Below are 18,857 nucleotides of genomic sequence, written 5' to 3' on the forward strand. Positions count from 1 at the left end.
GGCCTCTGGCGTGCAGATGTCCGGTGTGCGCTCCCCAACCTTCCAGGAAGGCATCCGCGGTGACCGTCTCCTGGTAAGAGGGGTTTTGAAATCCAGTGCCTTGGGTGATGTGGGGCCGGACCCCGCCCACCATCGCCCGTCAGAACTCCTTGTTGAGCGGGATCTTGTCCGTGAAACTTCCGGACATCTGCATCCAACGGGCATCCAGGAATTCTTGTAGGGGTTGTATCTGCAATTAGCAGAGGCAGACAAGGTAGATGCAGGACGACATACCCAGTAACAACTTGAGGGCCTGCACCATGTCCGTCTTCACCGATGACAGCCGGTGCACCTTTCCTTGAATGGCTGCTACCCGCTCTTATGAGGGAGACGTCAGGCAAGACACTGTGTTGAGTCTGGCGCATAGGAACAACACCTTCTGCCATGGTGTCAAATAGGACTTTGGATAGTTGACTGAGAATCCCAGATCCGTCAATAGTCAGGCGGTCGCCTTTGTGTGCTCGTCGGCGTGAATCAGCCAGTCATCCAGCTATGGGTATACATGTATGCCTGGCAGATGTAGATGTGCCGCCACTGGTGTCAGGCACTTTGTGAATACCTTTGGGGCCGACTTCAAGCCAAATGGTAGGGCCTTGAACTGATAATGCTGGCCCTTTACCACGAAACATAGACATTTCCGATGTTTCTTGTGAATGGGGACGTGGAAATATGCATCCTCCGGGTCCAAGGATGTCCAGAAGTCCCCTTTTTCCAGTTGGCCGAGCACATTCTGTAACGTGACCATCCTGAATTTCTGAGGGTAAGTATTTGTTCAGACGTCGCAGGTCTAGGATGACTAGAAAGTATCTGGAATAAACTCCGGAGCCATTGGGGAACTAGCTCTATCGTCCCTTTTCTTAGCATGGATCGTACCTCTTCTAGCAGCTGAGGGATGTGCTACTCCTGCCAGGGATCCAGTGGAATACAAGGAGACCTGTGTTGGAACGCTAAGATCTGCCCCTGGGCGAGAGTATCCAGCACCCATCTGTCAGTGGTGATCTTTCTCCACTCGTTCACGAACCTAGTCAGCCGGCCTCCCACTGGGGCGCTTGTATGGGGACCCTGACGTCTTGGCCGGTACGGGCTTCCTTGGGCGACCCCAGGCTCAGGATTAAAAAGCGAAAGCCTTTCCCTGGCAACTGAGAGGAGGATCCTGGGGAAGAAGAAGTGAGGATGCCCTCAGGTTCCTCACAGCATTCATTGTTTCCTTAAAAAGACCCCAGTGTGTGAAATTGGAACTTTTTCTGTACGAATCATGAAACCTGGAAGACGTGAACTCTGCATTAAATCCCTCAGACTAGATCTGAGAGTCAAGAAGTGTGTTGGGAGATATATTCTGGAGACCGCACTTGGGAATATATAGGATACTCTGACTGCAACATTCGTTACTCCAATCTTATACAGTTGTATTAGATAGCGGTGAATCAGATCCACCGATTTCAGTTGTAAACCCCTACTAACTGTAGGAATATATCCCATTCCCAATCCTGATTAGAGTAAGACAGACCCTACCACTACGCTCACATAAGAGGGCTTAAGGGAGGACTAGTCAGCAAGTCCAGATACTAATCTACAAGCACCTACTCCAATCTTTTTGGTCACAGGTTAGATCCCTATGTTTCCCTTGTTGCCTTTCCCAAAGCACATTGATGCCACTATTCAACTGTTACAAGTCCACACCATCTCATACTTCGATTTTAATTCAAGACTAAATGACAACCATTTGTCAGCAGCTTCTTTCTGTGAAAGCAATGGCTATTCATTTTGCATTAAAAAGGATCTAGGTTAGTTAACATGTAACAATTAATGGAAAAAAAACATTTGGCCAAAAAGTGAAAAAATCTTGGCCCACACAACTCAATGATGAATTCTTATTTCATAAAAAATTGTCTGCTTAATAAAAATAATAGTTTTAAGATAAGGCACACATAATACTTACAAGGTAATAGTTTAGTATTCGGGACGTGGCCTGGCAGCCATGGACTAGGCTGCTCTTCATGTGTGCTCCTGTGATCCGCCAACTGATCCGGCAATGCGCACGTATTTTGCACTGGAATCTCAACTAAGGAATAATATCATGGCAATGCGAACATATGGGGACTTCAGCGCAAGCATCTGCATGCGAATCGAGTAGGCAGAACAGAAGTTATGGACTTTAAACGATTGAGCTGGGAAAACGAAACCAACGGCAAAATGGCACGGTCCCCAGACAAAGGAACTTCTGAGGTGAGGACCGCAATTGCATACAAGCCCAAGAAGACATAGGATCCTGCACCCCTCGCGTGTGATGATTGCAGCCTCAGCATAGGAACGTCGGGAGTAGAGACGGAAGCGGCACGGTCTGGTGAAGCAAAGACGTTCGCGCTGGAGGGATTGTAGCCGAGGAAAGTGGCCCTGGGAGCGCCCGTGACGGCGGATGCGACGAACCCTGGCGGAGTGTGGAGGTGGCTGCGCGGCAGGGGCCAGGAGATCCGAAGCTGATGCGGAGGACCATCTGTGAGCCGGGACGACTCCGCAGCGGCGCGCGGGCTGGTGGAGAAGATCCCAAAATACAACAAACAACGGGTGTCCGCGCGCAATACGGCGGACATCTCAGATGCAAACACAACGCATCTGCAACAAACGGCCCATAAGAAGGAGAGAGATATGAACCCGCGCAAGTGCTGGTGGGGTGAGAAAACAAAATAATTTAAAATAAAAAAGGGGGAAGTAAATAAATCGAACAACAACTAATTGTGGCCTCTACAGGCGAGATGGTCATCTACTACCTAAATTCCTGGACCCCGTAGCCATGAGCACCTCCACAAGAAACGGGGCGCGGGTCAAGTCCCGGGGACCCCTAAGGCCTTTGGCCTGAACATTGCAGCGGCAGTCTGGGAAGCCATATCAATCGCTTTCTGAGAAAAAGAGCGTCAAAGCGCAGATCACGAGGAGAGTGCAATTCCAAAGAAGGAGGAAAAGTGAAACTGAGCCCTGGCCAGAGACGCTCAGTTGACAGACTCAGAAACAATAGGAGGCCTCCTACATGGGGCTGTACCTCCCACATCAATAACAGGTAGCGGACGGTGGTGCTGGCGGGATGCAGGCCAGTTACCCCCTGCGACAGATGTGAGGAACATTGAACTGTCCAGATTGGGTGCCAGCCAATTGTGAGGTAGGGGCGGCCCCGTGGAGCTCCGCTGGGGCAGTAGAAGGTAAAGCTGCCAATACACAAAGAAAGACAAGGACCTCGCCACACTGTATCAGTGGCAGGAGTGCGGTACACTGGCTTGGCCTTCAGCAGTGCACAAACTGACCAGGACATGGAACGGGTGGATCCAAAATGAAAAGGCACCCAGTCTGAGCAGTGGGTGGGAGGAAGTGGATTTGTTGTTTACGGCAGGCTGATCCAGATATGTAAAGGAGGAGGCCATATGAGCTTTTGAGGTGCTGATGCCTCCGGGCCTGGGTAAGGCCTGAGATATTGAAACTAAGGGTGTGCCCCCCCCACTTGTGGAGCATAAGAGGTGGGCTGAACCACAACATATGGCTGCAGCATCATGTCTAACAAGCCTTCAAGACTAAAAGTGAATCAACCTACGCTGGACGAATTTGCCAGGACACCGCCATGCCCAGAAAGCGCCAAGAGCAAAGACAAGCCTCCCGCAGGCGGCATGGCCGCCGCGGGTACGAATCAGGAGGTCCTGGCTGCGATTGCGGACTTGAAAGCAGACTTGAAAGCGGCCTGGGAGGCCAAGCTCGAAATAGCGGTGTCGGAACTGAAGACAGCGTTGGACCTTAAGGTCGGTGAAGTGCAGGAAGAAGTGAATCTACTCCGACAGGACGTAAGGTCCCTGGCGGAGCGCACTGAGAGCCTTGCGAAGGAAGCAAGCTCGAATACAGCAGATTGTGCCTCACACAAGTCGGAACTGCATGCCTTGGTACAAAGAGTGGGCAATCTGGAGAGTAGGGCGGAGGAAGCGGAAGGACGCGCCCGAAGGAACAACATCCGCATTGTGGGCTTGCCGGAGGGAACGGAGGGCCACAACCCCACGGAGTTTGTCGAAAGCATGTTGCTGCAGGAGATACCTGGAGGAGCCCTGTATCAGGGATTCGCGGTGGAACGAGCGCATAGGGCTCTAACGAGGAGGCCGCCGCCGGGCAACCCACCCAGGCCAGTTATTGCCAAGATCCTTAACTACCGGGACCGAGAGAGGATACTGGAACACTTCCGCAAAGGTGGAACAATTAAGCGGGGGGAGGCAAACATAACGGCCTACCCGGACTATACTCTGATAGTGCAGCGGAGTCGAATGAACTTCGGGGCTGTTAAAAGGAGACTGAGGGAAGCAGGCCATAAGTATATGCTACTCTACCCGACGAAATTGAAAGTTTTTCACAGAAACAAGACTTTGTTTTTTGACACTCCGGATGATGCCATGGGATGGCTCGACATGCAGGGTTCCCCCCAGGAGCCTGACATCCAGACGAGAGAAGTAGACGGACGAGATAAGTAATGAGTAATGAGAACACTGGGAGAGGGAGCGGTTTAAGACTATGGGACTTGACTATAGTCACTGATTTGACCTGTTAGTGGATGAGACCAGATTAAGACAGATAATGTATGGTGCGCATTGAGATTGGTGCTTTATTAAGGAGCCTTGCAGAGCTAGTCTTACCACCCCCATTTAGTATTAATAGTTAAGTGGCCATTAGGGCGACTTCACCCTACTGAGCTCTGAGTATATTAGACAGGGCTAGATGTGGGGGTGCCTGAGATCCAGGGATGGAGCTGGGCAACAGTTGGGAAGGGTGTTGTTGGGGAAGGGATGGGAGGGGGGAGGGAAGGGAGGCGGGGAGTCTGATATGTATATAGTTTTGGGGAGTTTGAGTTTTAGTTTGAACATGAGCCTATATAGCAAAATTGTATGGTTGAATCTGTGTCGCGCAGGAAGGTGGGATCCGCTGGAGGTAGATAAGGAGGACGGTAATGAACTATGGGGGATCTTAAAATAATTACGTGGAATGTCAGGGGACTTAACAGCTACTTGAAAAGGAACAAGGTTATGCTATATTTGAGGAGGCAGAGGATAGATATTGCGCTGTTTCAGGAAACGCATCTGACACGGGAGAAGATGGAGCCGATTGTTAAGAAATGGAAAGGGGTGGTGGTGGGCTCGACATACTCTGCGTATGCCAGGGGAGTACTAATTTGGGTGGCGCCGCATGTTCCGTTTCAACCATTGCAAGAGGTGGCGGAGAAGGATGAGAGGATGGTCATGTTGAGAGGACTGGTGGAAAATAAAGAGATAAGCATTGTAAATACATATGCCCCCAACAGGGATACAGCGGCATACTTCAGGACCTTGAGCGCTAACCTCGGCATATGTATGGGTAGTGCAGTGATTTGGGGTGGAGATTTTAACTGTGTACTGAATCCCAACGTAGATAGATCAGATGGCAAGATCGATAGGCCTTCCCCAGCGGTGAAAGCACTGCAGACACTGCTAGATGATTTTCATCTGGCGGACGTGTGGAGAACTAGATACCCCCAAGAAAGGCAGTACTCTCATTACTCCGCCCCTCAACAGCTACATACAAGGCTGGACTATGTCTTTGCCTCGTCGGAAGTGATGGTGGAGGTCACTCAGGTAGAATATAAGGCGAGGGTCCTCTCTGATCACTCGCCATTGGTTTTGGGATGGCAGTACCGCCCCCCAAGGGCACGGATCCCGACATGGCACCTTCGAGCTGAGGCGCTCAAGGATCCATTCTTTAGAGAGGATATTAGGGAGAAGATTGCAAATTACTTTGTGGAGAATACGGGTAGCGTTGACTCGGCAGGTACATTATGGGAAGCCTTTAAGGTAGTGATGCGAGGGGCTGCAATAGCAAAATCGAAGGGTATGCAGGGCGGGGTTCTAACTGACCTACGACAGACGGAAGAGGAGCTGGAGGGAGTGTTAAAGGGTGGATGCGAAGATATGGATTGGGTACTGGGGCTGCAACAGAAATGTGCGGAACACTGGGAGAGGCTCAGCAACCTTAATTATAAGAAGTACATTGAGAGACAGCATGCGGGAGGGGATAAAACAGGACGGTTGTTAGCGTGGCTATACAAGAGCGAGGCTCCCAGACACCCGATCAGGACAATAATGAGGGAAGATGGTAGCACAGTGGACACCCAAGAGGGTGTCAATGAGGAGTTTGCAGAATATTATAAAGCGCTGTATGCAGACGAGATGGAGGGCAGCCGAGGGGAAATATTGGAAACATTGGAAGATATAGGACTACCCATGATAAGTGAGGAGGAAAGGGAGGAGCTAGATGCACCGATCACCCTGGAGGAGTTAGAAGAAGTGGTGAGACAGTTACCTACTTGCAAGACCCCAGGGGCGGATGGTTTCCCGAGTGAATTCTATAAGACATACAGGGAAGAGGTGCTCCCCCCGATGTTGGATATGCTCAATGAAGCGTTTGAGGTGGGACGGTTGCCGGAATCACTCAGAGAGGCGGTCATAATACCGCTCCCCAAGCCTAATAAACCCGCACACAACTGCGGCTCCTACAGACCTCTCTCGATGTTAAACCAGGACAGCAAGATATTGACGGCTGTCCTGGCAAACAGATTGCAGAGAGTGATTAGCAAGCTGATACACCCGGACCAGACGGGCTATGTCCCGAATAGGAATATAACCCATAATCATAGGCGACTCCGACGGGTGATTGAATGGGGTAGTACGGCTGAGGGCGAAATGGCGATCGTATCCTTGGATGTGGTTAAAGCTTTCGACTCGGTCAAGTGGCCGTGGTTGTTGGCGGCCCTGGAGAAGTATGGCATGGGGCCCGGTTATATGAGGTGGGTGACGATGCTATATAGTGAGCCACTGGCCAGAGTTAGAACGGGTGCAGTAATATCTGAGAGGTGGCAACTGAGTAGAGGCACTAGACAGGGGTGCCCTTGGCCCCCGATGCTCTATATACTAGCCCTGGAGCCCCTAGCGATATACCTCAGACAGCAATTCGACACGATAGGTTTTGAAGTGGGAGGAGAACGACATCTGATCTCCTTATACGCAGATGACTTGTTGCTATACTTAAGATACCCGGAAGAAAATCTCCAGTACACCTGGAGGTGATGGAGAGGTATGCAGAACTGTCTGGGATAGCAGTGAATCCCCAAAAATCCAGCATGTTTCCGCTAGGTGACTATAAGGGAACCCCTAAGACGCGGCTACCGGTATTACAAATACCGTGGGAGGTTAGTTCTTTCCGGTATCTTGGGATAGACGTGTACCATACGGTGGAAGAGGAGCACAAGCACAACACTGAGGTGGCACTCAGGAAAATTGAGAAGTGTATGCAATTTTGGGTCAAGTTGCCCTTACCAATGATGGAACAGTGTGCAATGCTAAAAATGGTGGTCCTGCCTAGGCTTTTGCATTGTTTTAGCAATGTCCCATACATGATACCCAAGAAGTTTTTTGCTAAACTTAACAGTATGTGTAGGGATTTTTTGTGGCCTGGTACCCGGAACAGAGTGGCGCTGTTGAAGCTGCAGAACTTTTACGAAAAAGGGGGGATAAAACTGCCCAATTTTGAGGTGTATTATGTAGCAAGTCAGCTGCAATATGTGGCTCAGTGGCTTTCAGATGAGGCGACCCCTGAATCTAGGTTATTTGGACATGATTGTACCCCATTTTACTTAAGAGAGATGATCTGGTTGCCCAAGTTCGAAATGAGAGAGCGCTCCAGGATGATGATGCTCGGGTGGCAGATGTGGCGTAGGGCGTGCCGGATGATGGAGAACCCATTTCCATGCTCCCTGCAGGTACCGCTAGTCGCGTTGTCAGGGGAAGATACGCAGTTAAGAGCGATACTTAGGACCCATTGGGAATCGATGGGGCTAGTAACTTTAGGAGACGTCTGGCAGATGGGGGCCATTTTGGATTTTGAGACCCTTGGGTTGGAGACAGGATTGCATTCGGGCCAGTACATCACATACTACAGAATTGTGCAGAGAATCTGGGAAACGTGGCCTGAAACTGTGTTAGGAGAAGAACCAGATGCCATCATAGAAACAATATATGATATATCGGATGGAGGGCATGAGATTTCTAGGCTGTATGAGATGGTGATGTCTAAGGTTGGGAAGGACCTGACGCAGCTGAGACTAGATTGGGAGTTGGGAACCCCGATAGAGGATGGGATGTGGGAACGGGCACTGGGACACCATAAGAAGGTGTCAAGGAATGCTAGACTAAACCAAATACAACTATATATAACACACAGAGCATATATGACGCCCATGAGGATATCCAAGTTCGAGAACGCTGGACGACAAGCATGTCCCAAATGTGACGAGGAGAACGCCGATATGACACATATGTTTTGGTCATGCCCAGTAATTGAGCGTTTCTGGGGAGAAGTGGCACAAAAGCTACCCGAGAAAGGGGTCACGTTGATCATAGACACACCTTGGGCCTGTTTGCTGGGAGGGTTCCCCAGATCATCAAAACTCAAGCATGTTGATAAACTGAAAGATCTAGCGTATGTGCTTGCTAAACGGAGGATTGCCGTGGGATGGAAGACTTGTCACAGGCCACGGGTGGAGGTGTGGTGGAAGGAGCTACAGAAATGGGCAGAGGCAGAAACAATGGTATGGCAAGAGTCGAACACTGTAGGGGGGGGGGGAGAAGAGACAGGGACCCTGATGGCATGGAAATCATTAATAGCTGAATTGTTTGGAGCAATACAAGATCTGACCGAATCTGCAGGAGGCGAGACCCCGCCGCATGCGGCGGACACGGAGAACGATGAACAGACAGGCTCATGAAGGGGGGGGGGGAGAAGCAGTGGCTAAGATTAAAGAATTAATATGACTATTTTGTTGCAAAAAGCACTGCGTGTTTGGTTGTATTGTGGTTTTGTATTATTTGATTAAAATTAATAAAAAAAAATTTAAAAAAAATAGTTTAGTATTCAAAAGGTCACATACCCTTTTTTCATTGACTCCAAGAACTGCTTGTTTGCAGCATCAGTGTAGGTCCGGAGTTCGCCATCATTTACTGTAAACCCATCCCTCCACAGCTTAATAATTATGTCTGCCTAAAACAGGAGAGAATGCATTATTTAATCTAAAACAATACAGCACTTTTTAATGAAAACCATAACTGGTATTTACCAGTTTCAACAACAAAAAATGAAATGTCTTTAAGGCAAATCTCCTCACTATTTGAGCTCTCCATCAAGTGGTAGTCACAGATACACTTTAAATAAAAACATTGCAAGTACAGCAAGTACAATAAAACGTACACTGAAAATACAATATGAGATAGCAAAGGCAATTTGAGAACATTCCTGTAAATTAAGTAAACTCGCTAATAACACCATAAATAGTACCTTAAGTATTGGTTTAGCTATGTAATGCCAAGTCAGACATCTGGACATCTAACACCAGTTATCCTTCAAATCTCATTTTACACTCTAAAGTAAACCCAGACCATAAAAATGATTTTTCACTTGAAGATAGCTTCATTTTGCAATGGATCTAAAAACAAAATCCTAAACAATCTTTATGAGAAAAAAAAACATGTAATTAAGCAATAAACATGATGTGAAAGTACATTGTCAGTCAGGTAATGACCCAGGGCCACAGTTACAGGCCTGAGCAAAGCGAGACTCTGGGGATTACCTGCCTGGCGGGGAAGATGGCAGCCTTCTGCTTCTGAAGAGGATGGGAGCGTGGGCAAAACACTGAGGTATAGGCCACCGTCCAAGCTTTCCGATTGCCTGGGTGGGCCGACCCGCTTCCCATTGGTACTAATAGAAAATATCACCTTTGATTGGAGCGGCAGGGATTGATTCCAATTGAGAGGGCAACAGATCAATCGATGTGATCCCCAGATGAATGGATATAATATATAAAACAACATTCTAAACCAAAGTGGTTGGCATAATCAATGATCTTCCTGGAGGATGAGAAGTGCTTGGAGGCCAGAAGAACAAGTTACTTAGCCCTGGTAACGTTCTTTCGACTGGATGTTCCTCCCACGTATTCCTCATCTTTAGATATCTTTCGCTCCAGCTTCAGCTGCTTTGGAAAAAAGAAATTCAGCAGAGGGCAATGTGTGTTGACTTGATGTCCCTCGAGGTCCTCCGTCTCGAGGTCGACGTCATCACTGGTACATATAGCACGCACAGCGCCCGTTAGCATCAGTTCTGTTTTTACACCTTCTTCTTCTTACAGAATTACTGGCATTAGTGTGTCCAAGGCAGTATAAAACCTTGAAAGAGAGTAAAGTGTAATGCACGGAAATTATACTGCAGGATAGGTTGGGAGGGGGGTTGAGGAATACGTGGGAGGAACATCCAGTCGAAAGAACGTTACCAGGTAAAAGTCTGATACAATTTACGCAGGAAAAGTTGGCTTGACTTTAAGAACTACCCTGTCCTTAAAGAACATAGTAAATGTAGGTTTAATAGATTAGGCCTGTAAATGCAACTAATAGGATGGTTTTAAAGGTTAATAACCTTAATGGGCAGTAATGGAGTGGAGCAAAGGAGCGCACATAAGGAATTGTAGTACAAGATTGAAATGGAGAAGGGGGGGGGAACAGGTTAGTGAGCCCCTCTAGAAACTATATGGCCAATGGCATCTTGAAGTACGAAACCTCTCCTGACGTGCGCTTGAAGATTAAAAGCGCGGCCAAGTATCCTTTAATGGTCCCAATCTGGAGCCCCAGATTTGCCAAATGTAACAAGAAAGACAACACCATAGGTGTACTGCACAGAAAACGGTCCACATTCTTATCCCTGTACCAGCTACAGAATGTAATCCAGCAGCAGCGGTACAAGGATTTCGTTGCCCCCTTCTGGCCGAAAGCAAAATGTCTATTATGTCATCCGGAAGGTCCCAATCCTTTTATCTCAACCTCTCAAACCATGTGTGAAGATTGAGTTTTTTTACCTCTGGGTTGGGAACCGGACCCTCTTCTCGCGAGAGAAGGTCCTCTCTCTGAAAGATGCATTGGAGGGCAGATGGACATGTCCAGAAGGTCTGAGTACCACGTCCTCCTGGCCCAATTCGGAGTAATTAGGATCATGGATTTCCCAAACCTTCTCAACCTCCTGATCACCTGAGGAATGACAGGGACTGGAGAAAACGCATACAGGAGTGGAAACTCCCAGTCCACAACGAACGCGTCCCCTAGAGCTCCTCTTGGGGGAAATTACTTGAAGCAGAACAGTTTGCACTTCCAGTTGACACTGGTCATGAACGGATATACTTTTGAGGGGTTCCCCAAAGGGTGAAGTTCTCTTGAAGTACTACCTGAGCTAATTTCCACTTGTGGGAGACTGTACTCTGCCTGCTCAGAGCGTCTGCCGCCATGTTCTCCTCTCCGACTAGGTGAACTGCTGCTAGGGAGATTTCTTCTTGAATTGCCCAGAACTAGAGCTGCATTGCCTCTCTGCACAGTGGTAACGACCTTACACCTCCTCTTTTGTGGAGGTAGTACATGGCCACTGTGTTGTCCGTCATTATCAGGACATTCTCTTCCCGTAAAGAGGGAAGAGGGTCTTCAGCGCTAGTCTGATCGCCCTCAGCTCCATTGGTTGATGTGTAGTTTGGACTCCTTGGAGACCAACAACCCCTGATTGTCAGATTGTTGGTGTGTGCGCCCCAAACTGAGTGAGGCGTCCTTAACTACTGTTATCTCCAGCCATGGCACCCAAATAGATTCTCCCTTCAGAATATTGTCCTTGCAGGACCACCACAGAAGATCCTGTGTGACTCTGTTTGGAACCTGAAGTAGGTCTGATACCTTGCCACAAGAATTGAGACCACTGCGTCCTGAGTGCCCATTGGAGGGATCTCATTCTCAGGCGAGCCTCTGGCACAAGGAAAATGCAGGATGCCATGAGGCCGAGCAACCTCAAAAAGTCAAAGGCCAAAAGACGCTGAGCACTCTGGAATTTGGTGACCATCTGTAGAATGATTAGCCCTCACCTGGGGGAATTGGGGGGGCGGGGGCGAGGCTTTTCCCCAAGGATGCATACAGTACTGCTCCGATGAACTGGAGTTTTTGAGATGATATCATGTGGGACTTCTTGTAATTGAGGGAGAAGAACAAGTTACTTACCAACTGGTCACATTCTTTCGACTGGATGTTCCTCCAACGTATTCCTCATCTTTAACGTATTCCTCATCTTTGACATGTAATGTCCACAGCTCGGCTGCTTTGGAAATATTTTGGCAGAGGGCGCCTGCGTCAATGGTGTCGGGGCGTTGTCTCTTGAAGGCCTCCATCTAGGGTGACATCATCGGATGTTCCAAGTAGCACGCATGTTCATGTTGTTTCCCCTCTTATCGTGTGGGTCATGTGCCCACAATACAGCACTGACTGCATTCAGCCTTGTTGGAACGAAAGCTCTACTCATCGGACGAGCGTTTCTTCCTTCGATGTTGTTGTCGAGGGGGATTTTGTATGGGGCCTACCTGCCACTAATTTCCCTTTTCGCTCTTTCAAAGCCTTACCAGTCATGGACTGATAGGACCCACAGTCTGCCATCCTATGCTCCACATCAACGCACCACAGACACACTGAATGAGGATCCGTGAGAGGCATCTTGACTCCCCAATAGTGACATTTTTTTAATCCGGTCTCAGGAGTGGATAGTGTCGGTGTCGAAGCCATCGTTTTTTTGGGTATGTCGCAGTTTTCAATGAAACCGGAGCGTGCCATAATTCTCAAAGCGTTCGCTATCAGGGGAAAATAGAACTGAAGCGCACAGGCGCTGCACGTGCTTTTTGTACCAGTGATGACGTCGACCTCGAGACAGAGGCCTCTGAGGGACATCGAACAGACCGCATCGACGCACAGCGCCCTCTGCCGAAAAGAACATACTGAAGCAGCTGGAGAGGAAGATATCAAAAGATGAGGAATACGTGGGAGGGCACAATCCATTTGAAAGATTTTACTGATGTATTCATTCTTAACCTATGCTTCCCAAACTTGAACACTGTCACAACTCACTTGCAGCACAATAGTCTGAGGAGTTAGGTGCCAATATAGAATATACAGAGGTCAATTTGGGACCAGATAGGGGGATGTGCCATTGAATTTGCCATACAGGGAGATCCAGTTTAAAATCATACAGCCGGCGGGGGGGCGCTGTTGAGCAGCCGGCAAAATGGCTGCCTAGTCTAACAGCTCCGTGCGCCACCGCACTTCATCCACTCGCATCTGCGGCAATTCAATACATTTAGCAGAGAAACCTGTCTCCCTGCATACCTGCTGCTCTGGGCTACCTGCGGCCGTAACTTCGGCTGGAATCCGCGCCCTGGAGCCGAGCCTCGGGCCATCTCACTCGCTCTGGGCCTGAACCCGGCCGGCTCTGCCGAGGCCGACCGCTTCCGGGAGGTCGCGCAGTGGCCTGACGGGAGCCGCTCCTTTTCCGGACAGAGACTCTCATCCCGGGCCGCTCACATCTTGCTGCGGCTGATCCGCGGTACTGCTCTCCTGCCTCTCTGTGGCCCACGTCGGAGGCTGGGGGCCGCCTGAACTCGCGCTCCCGGAGGCTTCCGGAGCTCTACTACGGCGGCGCCCGCTCTGAGTCCCCGGGGCCCGCCCTCCTGCTTCTCGGCACCGGACCGCTCCTTGCCCCCCCGGCGGGCACCCTTTGAGATCCAGTGGTGCCGCGCCCCTGGAGGGGCGCCGCGTTACCTGGGGGCTGTCCGCGCTGGTGCGATTTCCTGTGCGGTGCACATCAGGTGAGGAGTCGGCGGGGGGGCAACCACACGGAGGGACCTCGACGCCCCCCCTGCAATACATACCTGCTCCCATACAGCCTCTGACACCAGTTAAGTCCAGTGCGCTCCCACTCATACTGCGCCGAGCCGGCTGAAGCAGTGGGCTGGCGCTGGCTGCACTTCTATCCTCCCTGACCTGATCGCACTGTCTGCCCACTGTTCACCATCACTACTAACGACTCATACTAGTGGAGCTGCGCTGGTGGCGTTCTGCTTGACCTCGCAACAACTCTCCGTGCATCGATTGCCTACATCACCTTCTGCAACTTACCCGTGGTACCGGTGGGTGGCTCCCGCACACCTGAAGGATCCGTGTTCCATTCCTGACATCGTCTCCCTGCGCCGCACACTCTCTTTGCTTTCGCAAGATGTCTAATAGATCCAGAAATGTAAATAAGTCTGGCGCAATGGACAAATTCGCCAAGTCGACTCCGAGACTTGAGGTAGCCCAGTCACCCGATGGTCAGACGGACAAGGCTGTCCCTGCTGAGGCATCAACCTCGGAGCTAACTGTAATGATGGAGTCCATGGCCAGAAATTTTGCGTCGTTCCATGAGAAATTGGACGACATTCACGCAAATGTTGCATCTCTCAAAGCCAAACTGGACCACCATGGCTCGAGAATCACCGAAGCTGAGACCAGAATAGGCGCTTCCGAAGACAGCATTGCCACATTGCAAGATACAGTGGCTACACTGGCCCGGGACATGAAGTCTGCCAAAGCTAAGTGCGATGATCTCGAATCTAGGTCCCGCAGAAACAATATACGCATTATTGGCGTCCCCGAGAATGCACTCAAGGGCCGACTGGAACTGGCAACCGAGGACCTCCTGAAGGAACTACTGGGCAATCCCGTCCTATCGCCCTTCTTCACCATCGAGAGAGCGCATAGAGCACTCGCTCCACGCCCCAAACCCGGGGACTTCCCGCGGCCTATCATCGCGAAAATTCTGAGCTTCAGAGACCGTGACCTGATCCTTCGGCTGGCGCGAGAGAAGGGTGAACTCAGGCTGGATTCACAGTTAATCAGGATATTCCCGGACTTCTCCACTGGTGTGCAACAGGAGCGCCGCCAGTTTCTGGGGGTCAAACAATTGCTCAGGGAAAGGAACATTCCTTACGCCATATTGTTTCCGGCACGGTTGAAGTTCACATTCAACAATAAACTTTATTTTTTCACGGTACCCGCAGAGGCTGTGAAGTTTATAGAGGCGCATATCCCCCTGCACGCCCCGGCCGAGGACCACATGGACACCGAGTGAGCACCCCGCTCCCATCCTATCGTGAAGCTCCTGCTTGCATGATGACATGACGCCAGTTTACCCTGCACTGCCAATCATTCGACGACCGGCTAGGTTGCACCAGGCGCCTTGCCTCATTGATCCCGCTGCTCATACCGTATAAAACTACGGTGCCCTTGTCTGCTGGGTTTACGCTGGCTTGTCCCACACCTCTAAGTATCCCTACTGCTCGGTAATGGCCGGGCTTTACTACTCCGTGGTCCACGTCCTCTATGCGCCCCGGCTCTGTGCGCAGTTGGAATCTGCCCGGGCTCGGGCCGAACTCCCACCTGTCTTACGTCACCCCTGACTGCCTGCCTTATGGCTTTATCTATGCAAATGCTGATTTCTTTACCTGGTACACACACTGTTTTCTTGCTGGCACAAAGTTGAACTGATTACTTTGCTCATATCTTCGTTTATTTGTGCTCATACTACCATATTCTAACCTTATACTTTGGTCCCTGATCTCCGCCTAGAAATGCGGGGAAATGCACTAAATTGTCGCAGACACTGCTCGCTCTGTAACGTAACCACTGGTTCTATGCGTGCTGGCGCACGGCAATGGCGCACCCCATTGCGATTGCACTGCTCTTCAACACACCTCTGTTGTGGGTTAGCCCCAGTTGGGCTGTTTTACAGGCTGAGCCATGTTGGGGTCGGTTTAGCCGGGTACAGTTAAGGGTGGTTGATGGGTACACTGCTACTGTTGGTCTAGTAGTGAGGGAGGTGGGAGGGTATGGGGTGTTATTGAAAATTGGCACACGAGGTTGCACGTCACACGTACTGAATGTCCGCGTCCTCACTCTCAACGGTATTGATTGGAGCTTGTACTACTGCTGGATCTGGGACGTTCATTAAACATACACTATGGGTTTAGTTATATGCTGCTGAAATGTCTACTAGCATAATGTCCTGGAACGTCCGGGGATTAAGCAACCACACTAAGTCCCGCAAGGTGATGGCCTATGCTAATAGGCATGGCTGTAAGATACTGTTCCTACAAGAAACGCACTCTCAAGGCTATTTGACAAAACTGATGGCCCCATCCTGGGGCCCCGCGAGATACTACACTTCCTTTTCTACCCAATCCAGGGGTGTCCTCACGATGGTACATAAAACGATCAAGTTTGTCCTTCACAAAAGCTACGTAGACCCTGGGGGACGATATGTCATATTGCACTGTATGTTGGTGAATAGGGACTACTTACTGGTTAACACCTACTGCCCCAATGTCGACTCCCCCGAGTTTTTTGACAATGTAGCTACCATACTGCTGGGCTATGTTGGAGTTCAGGTTATATGGGGGGGGGGACCTAAATCTTATCCTCGACACTGCCCTTGACCGAACTGGCACTGCCGCCCGTGCCCAGTCCAGCGCTGCACGTAGACTGCTTGGCCACATCAAGGCACTTAATATTTGCGATGTTTGGAGAGTGCTACATCCCCAGCTGCGAGAGTATACTTTCTATTCATCTGTCCATGATAGCTCATCCAGGATAGACTTGTTTCTAGTGTCAGGCGAGATCGTGGGCAGGGTTGAGGACTCTCGCATCCTACCCCGCACGCTCTCAGACCACTCCCCAATCACACTAACTATAGGGTTGGGAATACCCACTCCGACATTTAGCACCTGGCGCTTTAAATCGGAGGCCCTCAGGGATATTGTGTTTAAGGCTGAAATATTAGCTGACGTCGACTCCTTCTTTGAACACAATTCCCTTCAGGACACCTCCGCTGCGGTCAGATGGGACGCCTTCAAGGTGTTTATCAGGGGAATGTCTATCTCCCGGGAGGCTGGGGTGCTGAAGGCAATCAGGGCCGCCCTCGGTCGCTCTGAATCCAAACTAAAGCAACTGGAGCTTCAGAGCTCCACTGATGCGGAACCCGCCATACTCGCCCAAATCAGTGAAGAACTCAAATCGTACAATGCACTCGCCACCAACGAGGTCCAGTACTTTAGCCGCCCACAGGCTGCCAGGAAATACGGTGAGGGAGACAGACCTGGGAAAACACTGGCAGCACTAGTGAGAGGAGAGTCTGGCCGGACCCAGATTGCCTCTATAAAAAACGAACATGGCGACACACTATGGTCGGACCAACAAATCCTAAATACATTCACTGAGTTCTATAAATCCCTCTACACCCAGCCTGCTGAGCACACGGAACAACATATGCGCAATCTCCTCGATCAGATCCCCACCACAGAAATTGCCCCCTCTACGAGGGACCAGCTAGATTCCCCAATAACGTTAGACAAAATTGTCACGGCCATCTCGGAGCTGCCCGGGGGGAAGGCGCCGGGCCCTGATGGGCTTACCACTGAATTTTACCAGGAGCACATTGCCATTTTAGCCCCTAAATTGCTTGAGGTATGGAACGAAGCACTCCGAGACTCCATCCTCCCGCCCTCCATGCGCGAGGCTCTCATCACGATCCTACTTAAGCCTGGTAAACCTGACGATGAGTGCGGATCCTATAGACCCCTTTCCCTCATGAATCTAGACACAAAAATCTTTGCTAAAATCATAGCGAATGGGTTCCTGCCAATCATGACATATTTAGTTCATGAGGACCAGGCAGGCTTTGTCCCTGGAAGATCCACCTCCCACAACATTAGAAGGTTATTCAATGTCATGTCCCGGATTGATCAGGAGGCGCAGGCTGTGGCGGTCACACTTGACGCTCAGAAGGCCTTTGATATGGTCTCTTGGAAGTACATCTGGTTGGTATTGGAGACAATGGGTGTTGGGCCAAAAATGATTAGCTACATTAAACTTCTATATACCTCACCAGTGGCGCGCGTAAGAGCCAATTCACTGACATCTGACCTCTTTACACTTTGCAGGGGCACTCGTCAAGGTTGCCCCTTCTCCCCGATCCTGTTTGCCTTAGCAATAGAACCAATGGCGGACTATGTTCGCGCACACCACGCCCGCAAGGGAATTAGACTGAAGGACGGCCCCGAGATCATATCTCTATATGCGGACGATGTACTATTATACATCAGGGATCCCGCGAATCACCTTGACCCCATACTTCGTGACATCACGCGCATCGGCACTCACTCCGGGTTCACAATCAACTATTCAAAATCCGAGATCTTCCCTCTCACTAAGTCTACCCAACAACCTGCCACCGAATTCCCTCTTCGATGGTCCCCGCACGGTGTCAGATATTTAGGCGCTAGGATATCCCTTACCAAATCCGCCTTGCTTGCGGACAACTACCTTGCGGTGGCACAAATAGTTGATTCTAAACTCTCGCGGTGGCGCACTCTCCCATTATCCCTGGCCGGGCGGCTGTCCCTCATTAAAATGATACTACTTCCCAAATTACTCTATACCTTCAACAACATACCTGTATGGCCTGGGAGGGAATACTTCGTCAAACTACATACACTATGTGCACAGTTCCTATGGCACTCTGGCGCGGTCCGCAAGAAGTGGTCTGACATGGCGTTACCATACGAACAAGGGGGACTCACGGCTCCAGACTTCTCACATTATTGGACTGCGGCCCAAGCCCAACACGCCACTCACTGGTACCCGGGCTCCCCGGCGCATCCGCATGTTAAATTGGAAAGGATGGCAACCAATGGCACTAATATAATGTCCCTTATACTGCATCAACATTATACACCCGACTCTCCTATTGATCCTGTTGCCACAACTCTTCAAGCCTGGGCGCGCCTACTGTACCCAGCGCCAGAATCCTCCCCATACTATAAGTGGCTCCCAGTGTGG

General features: G+C 50.2%; 1 protein-coding gene across 3 annotated transcripts in view; it reads right to left on the bottom strand.

Annotated features, from left to right (window-relative positions):
* UBXN2A (UBX domain protein 2A) overlaps positions 1 to 18,857 on the bottom strand; it is a 720,890-nt gene that overhangs the window by 336,673 nt on the left and 365,360 nt on the right. For all 3 annotated transcript variants that reach the window (XR_011260377.1, XM_069605875.1, XM_069605874.1), the window contains one exon: positions 9,017 to 9,126. Coding sequence is in view for 2 of the 3 variants with exons in the window: in XM_069605875.1 (XP_069461976.1) it covers positions 9,017 to 9,126 (110 nt within the window). In the remaining variant the exon portion in view is untranslated. The remainder of the gene's footprint in view (positions 1 to 9,016; positions 9,127 to 18,857) is intronic.

The sequence above is a fragment of the Ambystoma mexicanum genome, chromosome 4p, assembly GCF_040938575.1.
Source record: "Ambystoma mexicanum isolate Mex_15411 chromosome 4p, UKY_AmexF1_1, whole genome shotgun sequence".
NCBI lineage: Eukaryota > Metazoa > Chordata > Amphibia > Caudata > Ambystomatidae > Ambystoma > Ambystoma mexicanum.